Here is a 19,004-nt window from a genome sequence, read left to right on the forward strand (position 1 = left end):
TCCTATTCTCGTTTCAGCGCACGCCCCAGCTTTCAAACGCGCGTTCCCGTCGTGGTAGCGCGAAACGCGCGTACTCAATCACGCATCCTATTTACTTTTTGCAATTCAACGAAAACCCTCTCCCCTTTTCTTCCCGGGGAAGAAAGGATTAATTGCTGGATTCTTCTTACAGAAGATGCCTCGGAATTCTTCCAGAAAAGCCACCGAAATCTCACCCTCCGGCAATTCATCCGACATGCTTCGCGCCGGTTGGTTATCTTTTTTTTTTTCTGTCTGAATTGAAATTGCTTTGACCTCTGGTCGGTTTTTGTGTTTGATGTTGACGTTATGAGGCTTGATTATTGCTCTATCGCTGTTGATGCAGTCAAATTTACGATCTTTGTTGTTCGTGTTGATGAATTTACTTGAAAACCCATGTTCAGTTTTTATTGCTTTTGTTTACTGTGTGAAGATTGATCTGATTTGCTAGGAACATCTGATGGGATGGATTTTATTCTTCGGAACTGGGAGGAAAGCTGTGGATAGTTCATAGATTTGAATGTAGTGTTTCTGTGAATATCACTCAAAGCCTATTTGGATGTCCTAGTTCTTTTTATTTGTGGGTTTTTTAGGTCGAATATGAAATATGATGTTATCTGTCAACCTTAGATTTTCTGAGATTTTTATTGGAGAAAGGGTTAGTTGAGGTGCTTGTATGATTTCTTTTACAACAAATAGTTTGATTGGTCGTTGAGATCCCATCGTGAGCCGTTCTTTGTTTTTAGTTCCAGTTAAAAGGCTTCCTTTATCATAGCATCAAAAGGTATCTATATACTAATGAGACTACTGATTTGGTTGAGAATTCTAACAGGTTATTGTTTTTTTTCCATGTGAAATCGATATTAGTAATTTACAAAGAGATCTCCAATTCCCTTTTTTTAAACTAACCTTCAACTAGAAAGTCTCATTTCCTTCCTCAAATAAAAAAAGTGTCATCCCCAAATATAACATGAACCACAAGCCCCACACACACACACACACACACACACACTGTCTCTCTCTCTTTGTTCTAACTTTCGTGGTTGATCTGCTACTAAGTAATGCACATGATTCACTTCTGCCCAATGACTGGTGTCTATAAGATGGATGATTTGTTTGAGTATCTCATAATTTGATATCTATAGTTCTAGTAAGTTTATGATCCAATAAGTAATGGTTGCTCCATATCACATTTTGATGTGCTGATAATTAGTTTTATTCTTGACCAAATATTACGCTCAAAACTTACATACCTGCATCATATTTTTTGAGTATTCTTTACAAGTGCTCTTGTAGTGCTTCACTAGTAGAATGCCTTTTCCCACAGCTTCTGGTAAGGCAGCAACCAAAGAGCTGGAGCGAATTGATCATCTCTTCTACTCATATGCCAGCAATTCCTCTGGTTTGATTGAGTAAGCGTCCTTTTGTAGTTATGATAAAATCTTATAGTTGGCTTTATAAGCTCTGCTATTCGAGTGGGCTTTATAAGCTCTGCTATTCTTATTTATCTGGAGAGAAGTTTATGGTTCAAGTCCAGTATACAGAAAATATGTGCTACCGTGTCGGTCCAATCTTGAAACTGCATGAAGAAAATATTGAGCAATTTTTTTCTTACTTTTACTTTGATGTGATATGTTTGGTGCATTCACTTGATGTGTTGTGAATCGTTATGCTTGAATTACAGAGCAGTTTTTGTTTTTGAGTTTTTCTAATGTACCTGAAAGTTTCTCGGCTTTGTCGAATTTCATTGTGTAGTCCAGAGGGAATTGAGTTACTCTGCTCAGATTTGGAAGTTGATCATACGGATGTGCGAATTTTGATGCTTGCTTGGTGAGTTCCGTTGTATTATTTTTTGTCATCCTCTATACTTCAAAATGACTACTGTGCTCATGGTGCTAGGAAAATGCAAGCGGAGAAACAAGGATACTTCACCTTGGTAAGAATGCATATTTACTTAAGCATCCTTAGTACAGGAAGTAATATGCCTCTAATTAGTTACATGATCTGAGGATATTTCAACTTTCAAATTATTCAATGTTCTTTGAGATGAAATAAACTATTTTTGGGGTTCAGGGTTGCTGCTTTTTAATCTGCTGTTTAGTTGCTTTTCATTTTCGTCTTTTTTGTCAGTTTTGTTGTGTGAGCGTAAGGACTTGGGGGTGGGGGAAGATGGGAGTATTTGAAGTCGTTCGGACTCGTGAAAAAATGTCATTCTTTTTCTTGTAGCCGCTCTTACTTCTGTATGTTTCTCATCCAAACATGCCATCTTTTTTTAAAAAAAAATACCCGCTTGAAAATATCTCCCCACGGAACATCTTCTTTAGGATGAGTGGCGAAGAGGCCTTAAAGCTTTGAGAGCTGACACGACAATTAAATTGAAGAAGGCGCTACTGGATCTTGAGAGAGAGGTATGATCTCTTTGTTGGTGGAACTTCCAGCATGTTAAATGAACATTTGAGTTCTAGTGTGGCTTTTGACGCTGGGTACTTGTTGATCTGATGTTTAAGTTGCCTACTTGTGTCTTGAACTGAGAAATTGTGTTTTTCTTGCCAAAAGGTTAGACGGCCAGCAAACTTCGTGGATTTCTACTCCTTTGCTTTTAGATATTGCTTGACTGGTAGGTTTACATGGACTTTAATTCATGGCATTGATTCTTTTGGTAGCTTTAGTTTTTGTCTCTTCCCCTTATTAGTTTGCATTCTATGTTCTTCCAGAGGAGAAGCAGAAAAGCATTGACATCGAAAGTATTTGTGTACTGTTGGATCTTGTCATAGGACCGCATTTTCCGCCTCAAGTCGATGCGCTTATTCAATATCTAAAGGTTCAGAGCTTTGATATTTTGCGCTTCTGATTGAACAATGTATAAATCTATTAGCCCTGAAGTAAATGCAAATTAGGTTTCTAAGAAGCATGTAGGTACAATCACTGGGAAGAGCTGTTGTGTCTTATGTGCTACATACTCATCTATTGTTAGAACTTGCACATTTACCAGGAAACAATGCACAAAATGAGGGTAAAATTAATGAAGATGAATACAGTTTAAGATTAATAAAAAAAAATTGTAATGATCTGTGCGTGATGAGAGTAAACAGAACATAAACATAACTATTTGTTAGCAGAGTGGTTTTTTCTTAAATAAAAAAGTAGATGACAATACATTAAACATGTGATTGCATTATCGCATATACAAGAGATACTTATTCTATAAGTCTGCTTATGATTAATTGCAGGTACAAATTGACTACAAGGTTATCAACATGGATCAATGGATGGGGTTCTATCGGTTTTGCAATGAGGTAATTGTGCTTCTCTTTAATAGGATAACAAATATACGAATTATGTAAATAATAAAACTTTTATTGACCCCCCTTAAAGTTCCATCGTCCTCTTTATGTAATCGATTCTTATCTGCAACTTGTTCGTGATTTGCCTTCTTGTAAACATTTTGTCCCCTTTGCCCTCAGTAGCTGTATGTCATTTGTGTAAGAGACTTCACTGATGCATCGACACTTATCATTGGTTATCTTTTAACAGATCAGCTTCCCAGATCTTGACAATTATGATCCAGCACTGGCATGGCCCTTGATCCTGGACAATTTTGTCGAGTGGATGGGATCCAATCTTAGCTGAGTCGAGTTCGAGTCTGTTTCCTGCAGCCATAATCGTAATCAAGAAACCATCCTCTTACAGTGTCCTTGATGCATACATGTTACAGCATTATGGTGTTCACTCGTGGTAAGAACGATTAAATAACTGGAGTTTTTAATGGATGTGTTTAGAGGCACCTTCATTTATTCAGTTATTTAATTTGCTATTTCTTCCTTTTCACTATGTCATTAATTATAAGTACAAAGTACTTTTAAATGTTTCTAAATTCATCTCCCCGTCTCCCCATATTGAGGGACATTCTTGACTTGTATCTATATAATTACTTGAATTAATGTATTTCACCAAGATTTCACGTCTTCTCAAAGTTCTTACTGTTGCTTCCCCTTTTTTCAAGTTAAACCGGAGATTATATACACAGAATATATATCATATGTCATATCATCATATATTCGAGTAAGACTCGATTATATGCTATATCTGGTGAATTTCACTCGATGTAGCTGACTTTTGAATTTGTGTGGGATCCTTATAAAATGTGTGGGTCCCACTCCAACGGAGTGTGGGTGGCCGGTGTGACGTATCCGTTCCCGAATAAGAGTCACTTGGGAGAAACTTTCTTTTTCAGGTGAGACACTTTGACCTCCTAAAACATTACCCCTTGTACAATATATCAATGTTTATTTTCTTGATATATTTAAATTTTGTATAATTGATTTTATATATTTTACATTCTAAAGCAATATTTATTTATTTTCTCCAATATCAGTGTGAATCTTGATATCATTATTATTTTATGATGTCTTTGAGGCGTTTTGTATATTATCGAAAATACCTCTTAACCTTTAATGTTCCTCGGAGATTTTTTTTTTTTATTTCTTGGGTTTGGCTCGTTGTATTCCTAAAATACCACTCCCCATATTTAATATGTTAATGTATTGATTGGTCTAGTGTTTTCATCTTTATGGAGAGCTCTAAAATTTTAATTTAATGGCTTTTAATCTTTCTAATTTGCTAAAATACACGTTCATTTTTTTTAATTAACAATATAATATATTAAAACTTGACATATTTTATAACATAGGTGGCAATGTTAATCGTTTCCGTCAAAAATGGAAAAATAAAATAAAATAAAACCGAAACGACAATTTAAAGATGAGATTTGGTGATGGTGAAGGAGAGGATATGATTGAGTGCAACACCTTTTTCTTTTTAAAGAGAAAAGTTTGTAGACAAAATGAATCCATTGTTGTTAAATCAAGAAAAGCTAGGGGAAAGCATATGATCAACTTTGTGTTATGATTGTGTGTGTGTGTGTGTATATATATATATATATATATGTACCTCATATTGTTTTAAAAACAAATCACATGGTTTGATTTCAAGAATTTGTAACGAAGTTGATATTACATATTTTTTCTTATCTGTCACATTAAAAAACTATTGGAAAAATAAATTTTTTACGAATAAATTTTATATTTATCATTACTTTGATTCATTAAAAAATGATGGCACATTTTTCAAAATTTATGTTAACATGATATGAGTGAAAAAATGATAGCACTATGTTACTAAAATGGTATGTAAATAATTTGTAGTAATAGGAACTTCACGCATGAGAAAACCTCGAATTTTGAAAAAGTTACAATTGTTGAATTTAACATCTCGTGGAATAAGATATCGTCTTAGGAAATTAGATAAATTATGTCGGCTCAATCTCAAGTTGTTTTTGTCGTGAAATCTTCATTGGTCATTGTTACTATTTAGGCGGATGTGAAGCATGCTTGTCGTTATTACATGTTGTACATATAAAATATATAAGGTGTTTGGTATGTATTTCGACATTATGGGATTTTTTTTAAAAAAACAATACGAGTTGTTTGAAACTATATATGTGAATTTAAGCATATGTAACATATGCTTTATTTTAGAAAATATTTCATTATAGACCAGCTTGTGTAAATTTTTTTTTTTTTAACAATGAAACACATATATCTTTATAATTATATGATATTGTCCACTTTGGACTTAAACAATCATGACTTTGTTTTTGGACTTTTTACCTAAAAGAGTTTGTACCAATGAAAATATCATTCGTCTTATTAACTCATGATCTTTCTCATGTATTTTCAATATGGGATGTTGGTTGAACTCCCAAGAACCATTCCCCTCAAACGAAGGACTACTATTGTTCTTATAGTGTGGATCTCCCCTCAAGTTAATACTCATTATCTCCACTTGGAGGATCATACACTCCAATCGAGATCATTTTTCTCTACTGCATTAGAAGCGCACGTCTTATGTGAAATACTTAAAGCACTACCTGCCTCGATCTCATCACAGATCCTCACCTCCTTCGTTTAAGTATATGAGGATTCACCCACTTGACTCGATCTAGACCATGACTCTGATACTACTTGTTGTCAATGAAACACACATATCTCTATAATGATATGATATTTTCTACTTTACCAATGAAGATATCATTTCATCTCATTAACTCATGGTTTTTCTCGTGTATTTAGAATGTGAGACTTTGGTTGAACTTCCAACAAAATTCATTATACCAATCATAATGTATAATATGATACTTAATTGGATACTTTTACAAAAAGATAAAATTTTAATTAAAATAATGTTTATGTTGGTTGACGTAAGAATAAGATTTTAGAAAATGAAGTGTTTTTTCAAGAGATCATTTTTTCCCTCAATATAGTGATAGAAATTATGATACCATATTAAGAGTTTGACGTCAAAAAAATTGTTAACAACAAATACCATGTTAAATATCCCTCATGCAAAAGGGGGAAGGAAATCCATGTACAAATTTGCAAGGCCCAACTTCATACCCTGTAAGCATATAAGATCATACGACAAAAGAATGAATGAAACTTAGTTCATTTCAAGATTCAAAACCTCTAGTTTGTTTCAATACTCGAAGGCGAAGACTTCGGCACAGGGCTCCGGCTTCTGCTTAAACTGTCAGTGATGCTCGTCGCGAGGGGCGGAGAACATGAAGAAGAAGATGATGAATTGGAAGATGAATTTGAGAACCTATTAGAATGGCTTCTGAGTTTCTTCTTCTCAACTTCACATTGCTTGTCTTCTATTCTGTGGTGGCTTACTTTTGTTGTATTCAAGTTTACTGGAATTATGCATTGACATAACAAACCTATACAATAAAAGCATTCTTAGCACATAGGGCAACCGAATACATCTAGGGGTGCAGGCGAGACGAGCCACCAACGAGTCAGACCCTATCGTTTTTCTTTTGCTTGTTATCCAAATCAATGACACATCCTTTGTCTTTCAGATATGCCCGTTTTAACAACCAAAAATTATGTTATCTGCCATCCTATCTTTGTTACCAACCTACTTTCTGGTGGTGGAACCTAAAAATCTAGCACTCAAGATCATAAAGTCTAATTCTAGTGGTATTACTAATTAGATGAAACCAGCATAACATAAGCTCTCACCCCTTTCAACCAAACAAAAAGAGAGCTGAAGTTATGGAATTTATAGTTACCGATTCGGGCGAGGCGATTTATCCAACTTGGGATGGGATTCCCAGTGAGTTTGATGCAAGCATCGTTGCAGAAATGGTTGCAATTCTTGGTGATCAAGTTGTATGCATCTCCTCTGTATTTTTGCGCAAGCTTCTCCATAATTCGCCTCACTTGCACCTCATTCAAATCAGTCCATCCTATCAGAATAGATTTCCTAAATGTGAATCCATCGCAGCTTCTTGGCTCTCCTTCGAATATACCAGTCGTTGGATACTCATGGGCTCCAAATGCATACTCGTATCCATTAACTACAAGTTCAAAATGCAAAAATTAAATAAATAAATCCCATTTCAAGAAATTGAACAAACCATTCGAAACTTGTCTTTTTGTCGAATTATATTATATAAAGTTAAATTTGTTCGTTTAATAATTATAAACACATCCGCATAAAGCGAAGTGGAATCGAGGAAGCAACGGATGCAAATATAATATAATAAGCATCTCTAAAATTTAAAAAATTATTCTCCAATAAAGTATGAAATTTATTCCAAAAAACATTTAATCCTCTACAATCAAATCTTGACTTTCTTTTATATCTTTTTTGCAGAATAACTCAAACGTAGAACTGATTCATCACCACACTAGAACACTCAAAATTCAAAACTTGGAACAAAAAACATTCAAAGATTTTAAAAAAAAAAAACCAACCTTCAACACCAGAATGGTAAGCCCCCAGCCCAAGCCAATAAGCATAGCCATTCATAGAGGTAAGATCATACACATTCAAATGCACCGGCACCGATCCTCCACCACTTTTAACCGAACTTTTCCGGCATAACATCGCGATACCGAACAAATTTCCGACTCCGAATTCTAATGATCGACAACCCTTTCGATATCGATCCTTCAATATCAAGATATCAATCAAAACCAGGACTGGAAATCTTGAGACTTGGCCAGCTGCGGCATGTCCAGTCACAGATCCAGCTTGTTGAAAAAGATCCGTGATTTGTAGAAAAGGAAAGGAAACAGACGGCCTCAAAGTTTTGATGAAAAATTAGTTAAAAAGGGCTCAAAGATTGGTTGGAATGTGAGCTGGTTTGGTTCAAGTATTTTAAAATTTTGAAAAAAATTTATTCTTGGGGAAAGTAACGTACACTCATAATGAGGAGCAGTAGTAGGGGTGTGGATGGAATATTAGTGTAATGAGATTTTATTGATCCATTGGATTAGACCACAAGCATAATGGAATTATGATCTGTAATTAATTTTGAAAAAAACACGAAAATTTCGATGAGAGAATCTCAATGATCAATTTTTTTTTATATATAGATATCAACTTGATTTGAATCATGAAAAATATTATTTTTATGTTAAAAATATTACTTTTAATTGGAGATCTCACATATATAAATTGTTAAAAATATAATGTTCAACAAAAAGATGTGGCTCAATTAATAATATTTTTATTTGTTATTCTCTAAATTTATTTATTTTTTGAGTTTGGGGAGTGTTTTTGTTACAATCGTCTGGAACCATAGACCTCGTACCTAATTTGGGATTTTGACGTCACATGTGCTGCAAATAATCGGCGAAAATACAAGTTTTTAATTAGATATAATTAGAAATATGAACCAATTGAAATTATACTCGAAAGTGAGGTTTCAAAAATGGAATAAACATGAATTTTGATGTCAAGTGTATTACTACTTAGACGATTAAAGAACAAATATTCTGGCTGATAAATTTTAATAGGATTAAAAAAAACATTATTACAGTTTTATTTGTATTTAAAGGATACATTTTCAAATTTTGATAAGATTGAGATAATATTGACTCTTACTAACCGTAATAATATGGGATTTTCAAATTTCAAAACTGGATTCATGGAGTAGGAATTACCTACTTAATAAGTTAAACGAGAGAGATTTTTTTTTAATGAAAAAACTAGGACATTGATTATGACACCTCCTTGAATTATTTGGAATAAAAATTTCATAATTTTTTGTATATATGATATGATTATATTATAAATGATTTTTTAAAAAAATTAAATTGGAAATAGTAAAAATCAAAACAACAAAAGAGGAAGCTATCGATTTTAGAGCTTAAGTAGATAACTCGATGCTAATAATTGGTATTTGGAAAAAAAAAATGGATAATTCACAAGTGAGCTAGACCGTTATATTTGGTATCAGAGCGGTTTTGTGTGAATTGAGATGGTGTGTCAAAACTCAACGAGGACGGTGAATCACGAAAGAAGGATGAGATGGTCATTAGGTGAAATCTCAGATTGTCAAATCACAAAAGAAATTTCGGACATTTAAATGACGCGTGTCACAACTCCTTGTGACACGTTAAAAGTCGTGAGACAATGAGTCAAACGAACAATAACACAAGTNAAGAAATTAAACTCATAATAATTATTCAAGTGCTAGTCTATCTCACCTCGACTGATCTTTTTCCATTAATAAAGTCTAAATTTCCTTCAAGTTGGGCCTGATTGCTATTATGAGCTCATACCTGGACGATGGGTTTGGCCCATTTAGCTCGGGATTCCATATGAAAACGAAAAAGTTCGGGTATACGGTTGTGTCGGTATTTTGTTTTACGGCAAGTGTTCCAATTTCAAAGATTTTGGTCACGCATTTTGTCGAACTGTTTGGTTTCACACAGTTGGAATTTCTGCGCTATTTTGATTGCTTCAATTGTTGTGTGTTTAGAGTTGATTAAAAGTTTTGTTTTTTAATCTGATGTTTTGCAGGGTGGATTTTCATCTCGTGCAGCTTTGATCTTTGTCTGCTTGCCGTCATTGGGTACCATATTTTACACAGCCTAAAGTATATTTTTTGACCATATTTGTTACAAAATTTTATGTTGGAATTCACTTTTGTTTTCCCAGATTTCTGATGATTGTTATGTTTTCATATATCAGCTGTGTATGTTGTGGCACAGTATGCGCTCAGTGAAATGAAGAAAATGGACGCTGTAATGTTTTTTACAGTGATAAAATTCTTAATAGGAAGCCGCAATTAAGCTGTCGCTTGTCAAAATTCTTATCTTGAAAGTAGTTTCAATCCGAGGAAACTCATAGATTGAATATATAATGTTCAAACATAACCATTTACTTGAGTGAAATTGGGGAAAAAAAATCTTATTATAGATGTACATTCTGAGATGAGTTTGCATGTCTCGTGCCATTATTAAAGGGTTAAATTGAACTATTGAAGAGTTCAGTGCGTGATATTCAATCTGTTGGCCTGTAAAGTGGAGTTTGAGTTGCTATAAATTTTTAGTATCACTATAAATTAGATTGTTAGAACTTTTTGCGCTACATATGCTTGGTCCTACTACCCAATATTGAAGTCGAGAATATTGTATTATTTACACAGCCATCTAAACACTAACATGATATAGATATTTGAGCTGCACTACACTATAAGATTTAAGATTCATATGACAAATCCTCTGTCCTTTCCCAGGAGCTATCAAAAGCTTAATGATGCGTTAATTTTGTAGCCGGAAGAACTTGTAATATGACACGTGGTCTATGTTTTGATTTGGGTCTCATATGAATATGTAGTGAGGTGTTTCATTCTCACGGGAGATTCCTGGATTATGTTGTTAGGAACTAGAGCTAAAGAAATAAGCCGACTTTGAAGCTAAAGCAAAAGAAATGGAGCTTAAGGCTGCCGAAGAAAAGGCAGCAGCAGCATCTGATCCAAGGCTCTTGGAGGTAAAAGAGAGACTAGCTAGGCTAGAAGAGAGAATGAAGGAAATTGCAGCGGGATCAAAGAGACAATCCAGTGATCCAGTGAAAGAAGGCCAGGGAGACCTTAATGGGCAAACGCTAATTGTTTAGATCAAACCAGACAACATCCAACATGGTTCGGAAGGCAAGATTTCAGAAGAAGGCGCAACACCCTCAAGTAAAAAAGAAAACAAATGGGATCGCACCGGTTACTCAGGCCTTTCAGGATGATAAGAAGACTGCATAAACAGATACACATCCGAGGATGACGAGAACCGAAAAGATCGGCCATTCAGTGCCTTTTGTGTTTTGGCTAAACCCCGGTTTCGGCAGCCTTGTGTGCCCCATACATTACTTTTTCACACCATTTTGAATGGTACTTGCATTTCAAAAGAATTCATCAGATCCAAATGGCACTCAGATTCAATATCCCTAGTTTTGCCGGCAATAATGGCTTCTACGGCTTTTAGAGTTCAGAGGAGCTCCGCATTTTAAACGGGCTCTGCATTTTCAAATATAATGTTCAAATAGAGTTGAATGTGTATGTTGGAGGCTGATTTAATATGCCGTGACAAAATGTTGCGAATATATATTTTGCGGAATGTGAAATGGTTGTTGTTTGTGAAAATAATTCACCTTTTTAAATAAACTTATTCTATAGAAATCTCAACGCTTATAATTGCTTGATTCTTTAAAAAAATTGCATAAACTTGCAAGTGGAATCGAGTTATGAATGTGTAGTGTTCAGGTGTGGTATATCATATCGTATCGAAAAATACATACAGTATACCGTAACGAAAATTAAGGTATTAAAAATACTCATATCGATACCATATCACCGAAATGTTATGGTATACCAATATTTCGTTACGGTATCGATATATACCGGAAAAATATATTATATTTTTTAAAATTTGTAATTTTATTATTTAAAATTATTATATATTTTTTAATTTATATATATTATTTAGGTATTTTTATATATACAATTTTCAAATTCTATATTGCACCAAAAATTTCTCAATTGATAACATACCGTACTGAAAATTTCAATATCGGTATTTTTTGACTTGATATACCGAAAAATCCGATATTTTTTTCCATCTTTATTTGTGTCCCACATTATCTATCATAATTTATTTTGACCAACCTGCGTGGGATCATAAAAACACTAGGTGAACACATTTTCCAAGTCTCCCTATAATTAGAGTGGCTTGCTCCCATGATATCAACCCCACGTATCACCGATTCCCAACCATTTTTGTCTCAAAAATTTAAAAGTTACAAAATGGATACCATTACGTACAAGGAGGTACTCTTTAGTCTACACGTAAAACTATAAACACATACATGGGAAATGTTCCATAAAACTAAGGTCCTTTTGTTATCCTACGTAGTTATATGTGTCAAGTTTTCCGCCTTCCGTTGGTGTTTTCAGCCTTCGGGTTGATGATTGTTGGAAGTGTGGCATGAGGAGAGGAGGCAATATTTTGTTGAATTTTTTTAATGCTTTTTTCTACTTTAATTTTATCTATTCATAAATTATTTCATCTAGTTTGACATAACATATACATGTGTGTAATTGTTAGAGTAGATGCCCGCCCTGCAAACCAACGGTTGACTAGAGAATTTATTGACTCAAGTGTAATAAACAATCTCTATTTTAATATAATTTAACTTTTTATGGTTTTGTTTTACTTTATCTGTATATCCATGCAATCAGCATAGATAAAGTCCTTGATTATACTTTAATACAAATGAATCGTAATTCGATGTTGAAACTAATTTGTAAACAATGTGTAATCTAAATTCGTTTCTAGTCAATTCAGCCGCCTAAAACATGGATAAAGGTCGCTTGAGCTCGAGACTAGCATCTGTGATGTTGTGTACCACGTTTCTTGGTAGAGACATATAGATGTCCAAACATGCAAATGGGTTAATCATATGATGATTATACCGAACTACCCTTCATCGAACTTTCCAAGTGGTTATCATTCATCAAGAAGATAAGTCCGTGGTTATGATTGTACACCATTAGTCCTTATGACCCAGGACAACACTGAGGTTATATATGCTAGGGCTGTGCTTTGACTCGTTTACCAACTCCATGAGGGTCATCAGGTGGCGAGATTGGGTACAGTTGCGACACATGTAGGAGCCAGTGCATTGTAGTCGGGAATTCATCGCTCACCTACGGGCATGGATATCCTATGTGATCTGATGAAATAATAGTGCATGGAATCTTTGGCCAGAGTATGAGATGTACATTAGAGAAGGAGTTCTCCAATTGTACATGCGATGTCACTATTTATTCTCAAAGATGTGTCACATAGTCATAGAAATTATTATGCAACCCTCGATGAACCAATGGTTGCAGATTCGATCGAGATATATTAGATGAAGGGACCGTACTGTATGTTAATCATAATCGACTGGTTCTTGCAGGCACTATCAGTGATACCTAGGGAATCATGGAGAGATGCTACTAGACGCTATTACCATTCGATGGGTTTAATCAGAAATTTGATTACTGACATTCTCATGATCAATGGTTGATACATAGAATGAGGCAAATTAGGGAAAGCCCGAATAAAAGATTATGTCCTGAATCACAAAGAGTTGTGAACCTACGGCTAGCTGTATCCCTAAACCATTGAGCGTCACACAAGCACTGGTTTACTTGTTCCCGTTGTTATAATAAATTCAATGAATTGAATTTATAAGAAATAAGTTTGATATGATCAATCGATAAACTTATAAATAAAGTTTATAAAAGCTTACAGAAATTTTGAGAGCATGACTGCTAATACAGTCAAAAGGAGTGCACATGCCTTATTTAGACATTGGCAATCTCAATATTAAAGTGTACATCATAATAACAAATAAGTTGAAATTGTCATATCGATGATATTTGATCACCGATCGGGATTATGATGAGATTAATGTAATGGGAGCATGAATCATGGGCTTATAAGGGTATAAGCACATCATGCTAATTTATTAAAGTTCAAATGGACTTTAATAATTAAATTATATTTTAATTGAGTTAAAATATAGCCCATTAAATTTTTTTTTTTATAAAATATGGTATTGATTTATGAAATATGGAAATATTCATGATATCATAATTTTAGTAACTTGCACACAAAGCAAAATAATATTAATGCATGATATTCTCAAAATATATGTATTAATATTCCAGATTGCATTTAATATGGCATGGATATAGAATCTTTAGTTAACTTGATTAATTTGATTAATTAAGTAAAAAGAAATGTTAGAAATAAAATTGGAATATTTTATTATGCTAAATGGCATGCATTCGAGAATCAATATGAGATTCATATTTTTCAATTGGGGCATCCAAAAGTTTGTTGGAGATAATTTATTAGAATCTATAATTAACTTATAAATTAAGTTAAAGATGGATTAGAAAATAAATAAAAGATATTATTGTGGGGATGCATTCATTCGATGATCTTCTTGACACACAAGACTTTCGACTCTGTTGGATCTCGGTTTTCTACGTGCCCAAACGCAGCGGAAGTTTTAAATTTTTTTTTTTTTGAAAACAAAATAACTTTTGGACACTCGTATGGTTTTCACGAATTAAACATACATAGGATGTTCAGAAAATTATACCTTTGTGAATTAAATCACTGGTCTCCAACTAATCCGGTATAAACGGATTAGCTCTTGTTGATTCCCTTCGAACTTTTTCAAGAAATCCTCCTATCAAGTCCACGACTAGATAGTATGTTCCTCTTCCAATTTGCACTAGAAAATATGGAAGATATTTTGCATAGGAGAGAAAATAATTGAGAGACGGCACAATAATTCTTTTCTTAAAAGCAAGTGGCCGAATTTTTTTTTTATTGGAGGTGGGAGCCTCGAAGGTTATATGGTGGTCGGTGGTGGTGTAGGGTTTGACTTTTAATGTATTATTTATAATTAACTTAAACCCTAACTACATAATTAACATTAATGGGCTTGATTTAATTAATTGGGCTAGTCCAACTAGTTTAATTAATTTAATCAAAGTCCATTAAAACTTTAATTATTTAATATGTTGGACTTGTACCCCTACAAGCCCATTAAACAAATTATCCACCATATTTAATTTATTAATTAATCAACTCAACTTTTGAGCTTAATAAATTAAATACATTATAAATTCAACATTTGAATTTATTGTTTAAATTATAAATTCAACTCCTTGAATTTTTATCGCCTCCAAAATTTAAGATTTAATAAACCCAACATTTGAGTTTAATAAATTAAATTCTCAAATTTTATAAATTCAACTACTTAGAATTTATTCTCTCAAAATTTAATTATCATAAATTCAACTCCTTGAATTTACTATATAACATAAATTCAACTTCTTGAATTTATTCTCTCAACGGGAACAAACGATCCAGTACTTGTGTGACCCTCAATGGTTCAGGGATACAGCTAGCCGTGGGTTCACAACTCTTTGTGATTCAGAATAACATTTATTCTTATTCGGGTTTACCCTAGTTAACCCCATTCTTTTCATCAACCCTTTGATCAAGAATGTCAGAACTCATTTCTGATTCCACCCATCGGATCATGGTAAGAGCGTCTAGTAGCATCGCCCCATGATCCCCTAGGCATCACTGATAGTGCCTGCAAGAACCAGTCGATTATGATTAGCGTACAGTACGGTCCCTTCATCTCATATATCCCGATCGAATCTGCAACCATTGGTTCATCGAGGGTTGCATATTAATTCGATAACTATGTGANCTACCACTGCCCGAAATGTTCTGGCAGCGCGGGCGGCTGCCCGGGAGTCTCTCGGGCACCGTGCTGGGTAATGGGCTTGAATTGTTTGGGCCTAGGGTGTAATTTTATGATTTTTCAAAACTTTGGATTAAATTGATATTTTATGAAAATTAGTTCAATTTATCTTTTGAAAAATTACTTTTTGAAAAATTAATAATTTTCTTGTAAAATAAATAATTAGAATATGATTTTAATTATTTATGGTAAAAGTGAGTTTTACAAGAAATCAATTATTATTGAATTAATTAGAAATTAAATAAAAATGTTTATTTAATTTATTAAATTCTTTAATAATTGTGGTGGTTAGTAATAAAATTATTAGATACATGATTTATCAATTAATTAAATTCGTTTAATTAAATTGATGTTAATATTTGATATTAAATGCATGAAGGATGATCGAGAGCCTTGACCAATGTGTTAGATGTATGTTATGATATTTTACTGTTTTATTCATTTTGTTAATATTTGATATTATTAAAGTGAGTCTGGTTTATGGTCTGTTCCCACCCCATGAGACGTATCCCTTATGTGTCATGACTATTTAAATGTAATTATTAGAAATAATTGGAGATCAAGATTGGAAGATGATGGGCCCGATGCACAAGATGAAAACATGTAAAATATTGGAAGCACTTGTAATAGTTGCATTTGCATCCCTGCATTCACATAGGTTTTGGACATGGATCCATGTCTGGCTCATATGGATCTAATAGTGTTGGTGATCGATCATCCTTATTTATTGTTGAATGTCATATTATGATATATATGTGATATATAGTAGTATGCATGTATGTATATTATTAAATAATATAGTTGAATGAATCCGGCAAGCATGCAAACATGGCACGCGATTTTAAATTAAAATGATGAGACAATTTTAAAATTAAAATATCTCATTTTGAATAAGATTCAAAATTTATATCAAACCACAAAAGTAAAAATTAAAAGAGTTTAATTTATTCTTGCCTTCCATCAACCGTGGTTGCATGTTGATCGCTACCCGCGGACAACGTCTGGCTCATACTATTGAGGAGGCCTAGACACCGGAAAGCTGTGACTTCCACCGGACATATGATGTGAATTGAGTGGAACTCCCATGACTCTGGCTCATATTATTGGGGGAACTCATGGTAACCGTCCACTACAATTAAATATTGATGGGTCGGTTTGACGCGTGAAAATAAACGACGTCATATTATTGGGTCCTTATTAAACATGAGGCGAAACACGCGGAGGTTGCATAGGGATGCAATTGAATTCTACCTTTTAGAAATTATAATTGGCTGATATTATTTGAGATTATAATTGTTTAATTGGACTCTACGTGTCCACTAAGAAAATACGATTTCCCTTTTCATCAGAGGGTGGTGGAAATGTCAAAATAGTGGGAGAGAAATTTATAAAATAAAATCCATATTTTATATCTTAGAATTATTTTAAAATTATCAGTAACCATTATTATGTTGCCATATCAGTATATTTTCGGTTTCGTCACATAATCCATTTATGTTATTAACAAGCTAATTGAATCTCATTTTCAAGACTGGTTGGGAAAATTGTTCTGAATTCGGATAAAATGGCATGCACACTAATGTTAGTCCTACTGAACTGACAAAGCATGCAAAATGATTGGACCATAGTATGCAAGCTAAAGTGTAACATGCTCGCTTCTATGTCAAATGAACTGTAGCGACAAATTGAGGAAATGTTGAATGATGCTGACATTCGAATGCACGTGCAAGAGTTGCATGTTGCATGAAACTCAAACAATGATGCACACCATTTTCAAGGATCTCATGACTACATACATGCAAGATGGGGCTTTGGCCCATGAGCGTGGTGTACATATGACTGGACTTATTGAGAATGTGGTGAGCCTGGAATATGTGATTCCTAACGAGTTACTTGATGACATCAATTTGTTGTTTTTCACTACTTCAATTTGAATAAGATAGATGAGAGCCTTGAAGAGCTAGTCAATACGCTTATGACTTATGAGATCACCATAAAATAAGAAAATGTTGTTTTTCTAATGGGCCTATCGTCAGGACGAAAAATGGCCCACAAAGTAAGGGAAAAAATGTTCTGCCCCTCACAAGAAAAACAAACCCAATAAGAGGCAAACTCTGAAGAACACTTAAAAGGCCTACAAAGCCCGATAAGTCAGAATATATTTATTTCACTACAAGAAGTCTCGACATAAGAAATTATATGCGCTAGAAATGTTCTGGAAATGATAAGTGAATGTCCAAGTAAATATGATTTCAACAACAAATAAAAGAAAGTTAGATGATCCAAATCCCGCACAAATATGGCACGTTAGACTATGTCACATTTCCCAAAGAAGGATGCACAAGCGAGTGGGAGAAAACATATTTGACTTGTCAGACATAAATTCTCTACCTACTTGTGAGTCCTATCTAAAAGGAAAAATGACCAAGACTCCATTCAATAGAAACGTGGAACGTGCATATGGTATATTGGATTTGATCCACACAGAAGTTTGTAGCCCGCTAAGCGTTAGCACAAAATATAGGCAATCCTACTTCATTACCTTTACTGATGGCTATTCGAGGTATATGTATGTCTACATGATAAGACACAAATTTGAAACATTTGAAAAGTTCAAAGAATTCAGATATGAAGTAGAAAAACAGCTAGAAAGAAGTATTAAGACACTTCGATATGATCGAGGTGGAGAATACTTGAGTGCTGAGTTTTTGGTTATCCAAAAGAGAATGAGATTCTCTCACAGTGGACTCCACCAGCAAACCACAATTGAATGGTGTTTCTTAACGTCGTTATCGAACTTTGATGGACATGGTTCGATCTATGATCGGATTCATTGAATTGCCTACATCGTTTTGGGGTTTTGCGCTTGAGACTACGGCAATGTTGTTGAATAATGTCCATACAAAAGCAGTTGATAATACACCATATGAGATATGGATGGGAAAAACTCCCAAATATTCTTACTTGAGAATATGGGAATGTCCTGCTTACGTGAAGTAGACAGTGGGAGACAAATTGGATAGTAGATTCACTTTGTGCTACTTTGTAGCATATCCAAAGAATTCTGTTAGATATTATTTCTATCATTTCAATGAAGCAAATGTGTTTGTTTCAAGAAATGTCACCTTCCTAGAGAAGGAGATTTTATTAGATAGAAAAAGTGAGATGATAGAACTTGAAGAAATTTACTAACTTTCGGCTCTTCCCATTTTTTTCGGTGCTGCTCTCAAAAGCTCTCAATTCTTGCAAGAAAATTCGGCTTACAGTATTGAGTCGATTTTTTCTTCGTGTTTCATCTC

General features: G+C 34.0%; 2 protein-coding genes across 2 annotated transcripts; one reads left to right on the forward strand and one right to left on the reverse strand.

The window, feature by feature from the left end:
* LOC140991605 (uncharacterized) lies at nt 1-3,984 on the forward strand. The gene is made up of 9 exons (XM_073461666.1): nt 1-248; nt 1,346-1,430; nt 1,774-1,848; nt 1,918-1,954; nt 2,343-2,426; nt 2,575-2,635; nt 2,733-2,839; nt 3,249-3,314; nt 3,553-3,984. Exons 1-9 carry the CDS (start codon nt 176-178, stop codon nt 3,646-3,648), a joined length of 684 nt encoding a protein of 227 aa, XP_073317767.1. The 5' UTR covers nt 1-175; the 3' UTR covers nt 3,649-3,984.
* A 2,409-nt stretch (nt 3,985-6,393) lies between these two features.
* LOC140991606 (deSI-like protein At4g17486) lies at nt 6,394-8,278 on the reverse strand. Its single transcript, XM_073461667.1, has 3 exons — nt 7,839-8,278; nt 7,151-7,438; nt 6,394-6,796 (listed from the first exon to the last, which is right to left on the reverse strand). The coding sequence occupies exons 1-3, from the start codon at nt 7,969-7,971 to the stop codon at nt 6,543-6,545; spliced, it is 675 nt and encodes a 224-aa protein (XP_073317768.1). The 5' UTR covers nt 7,972-8,278; the 3' UTR covers nt 6,394-6,542.
* Nucleotides 8,279-19,004: the final 10,726 nt, after the last annotated feature.

The sequence above is a fragment of the Primulina huaijiensis genome, chromosome 13 (genome assembly GCF_012295235.1).
Source record: "Primulina huaijiensis isolate GDHJ02 chromosome 13, ASM1229523v2, whole genome shotgun sequence".
NCBI classification, from domain to species: Eukaryota; Viridiplantae; Streptophyta; class Magnoliopsida; order Lamiales; family Gesneriaceae; genus Primulina; species Primulina huaijiensis.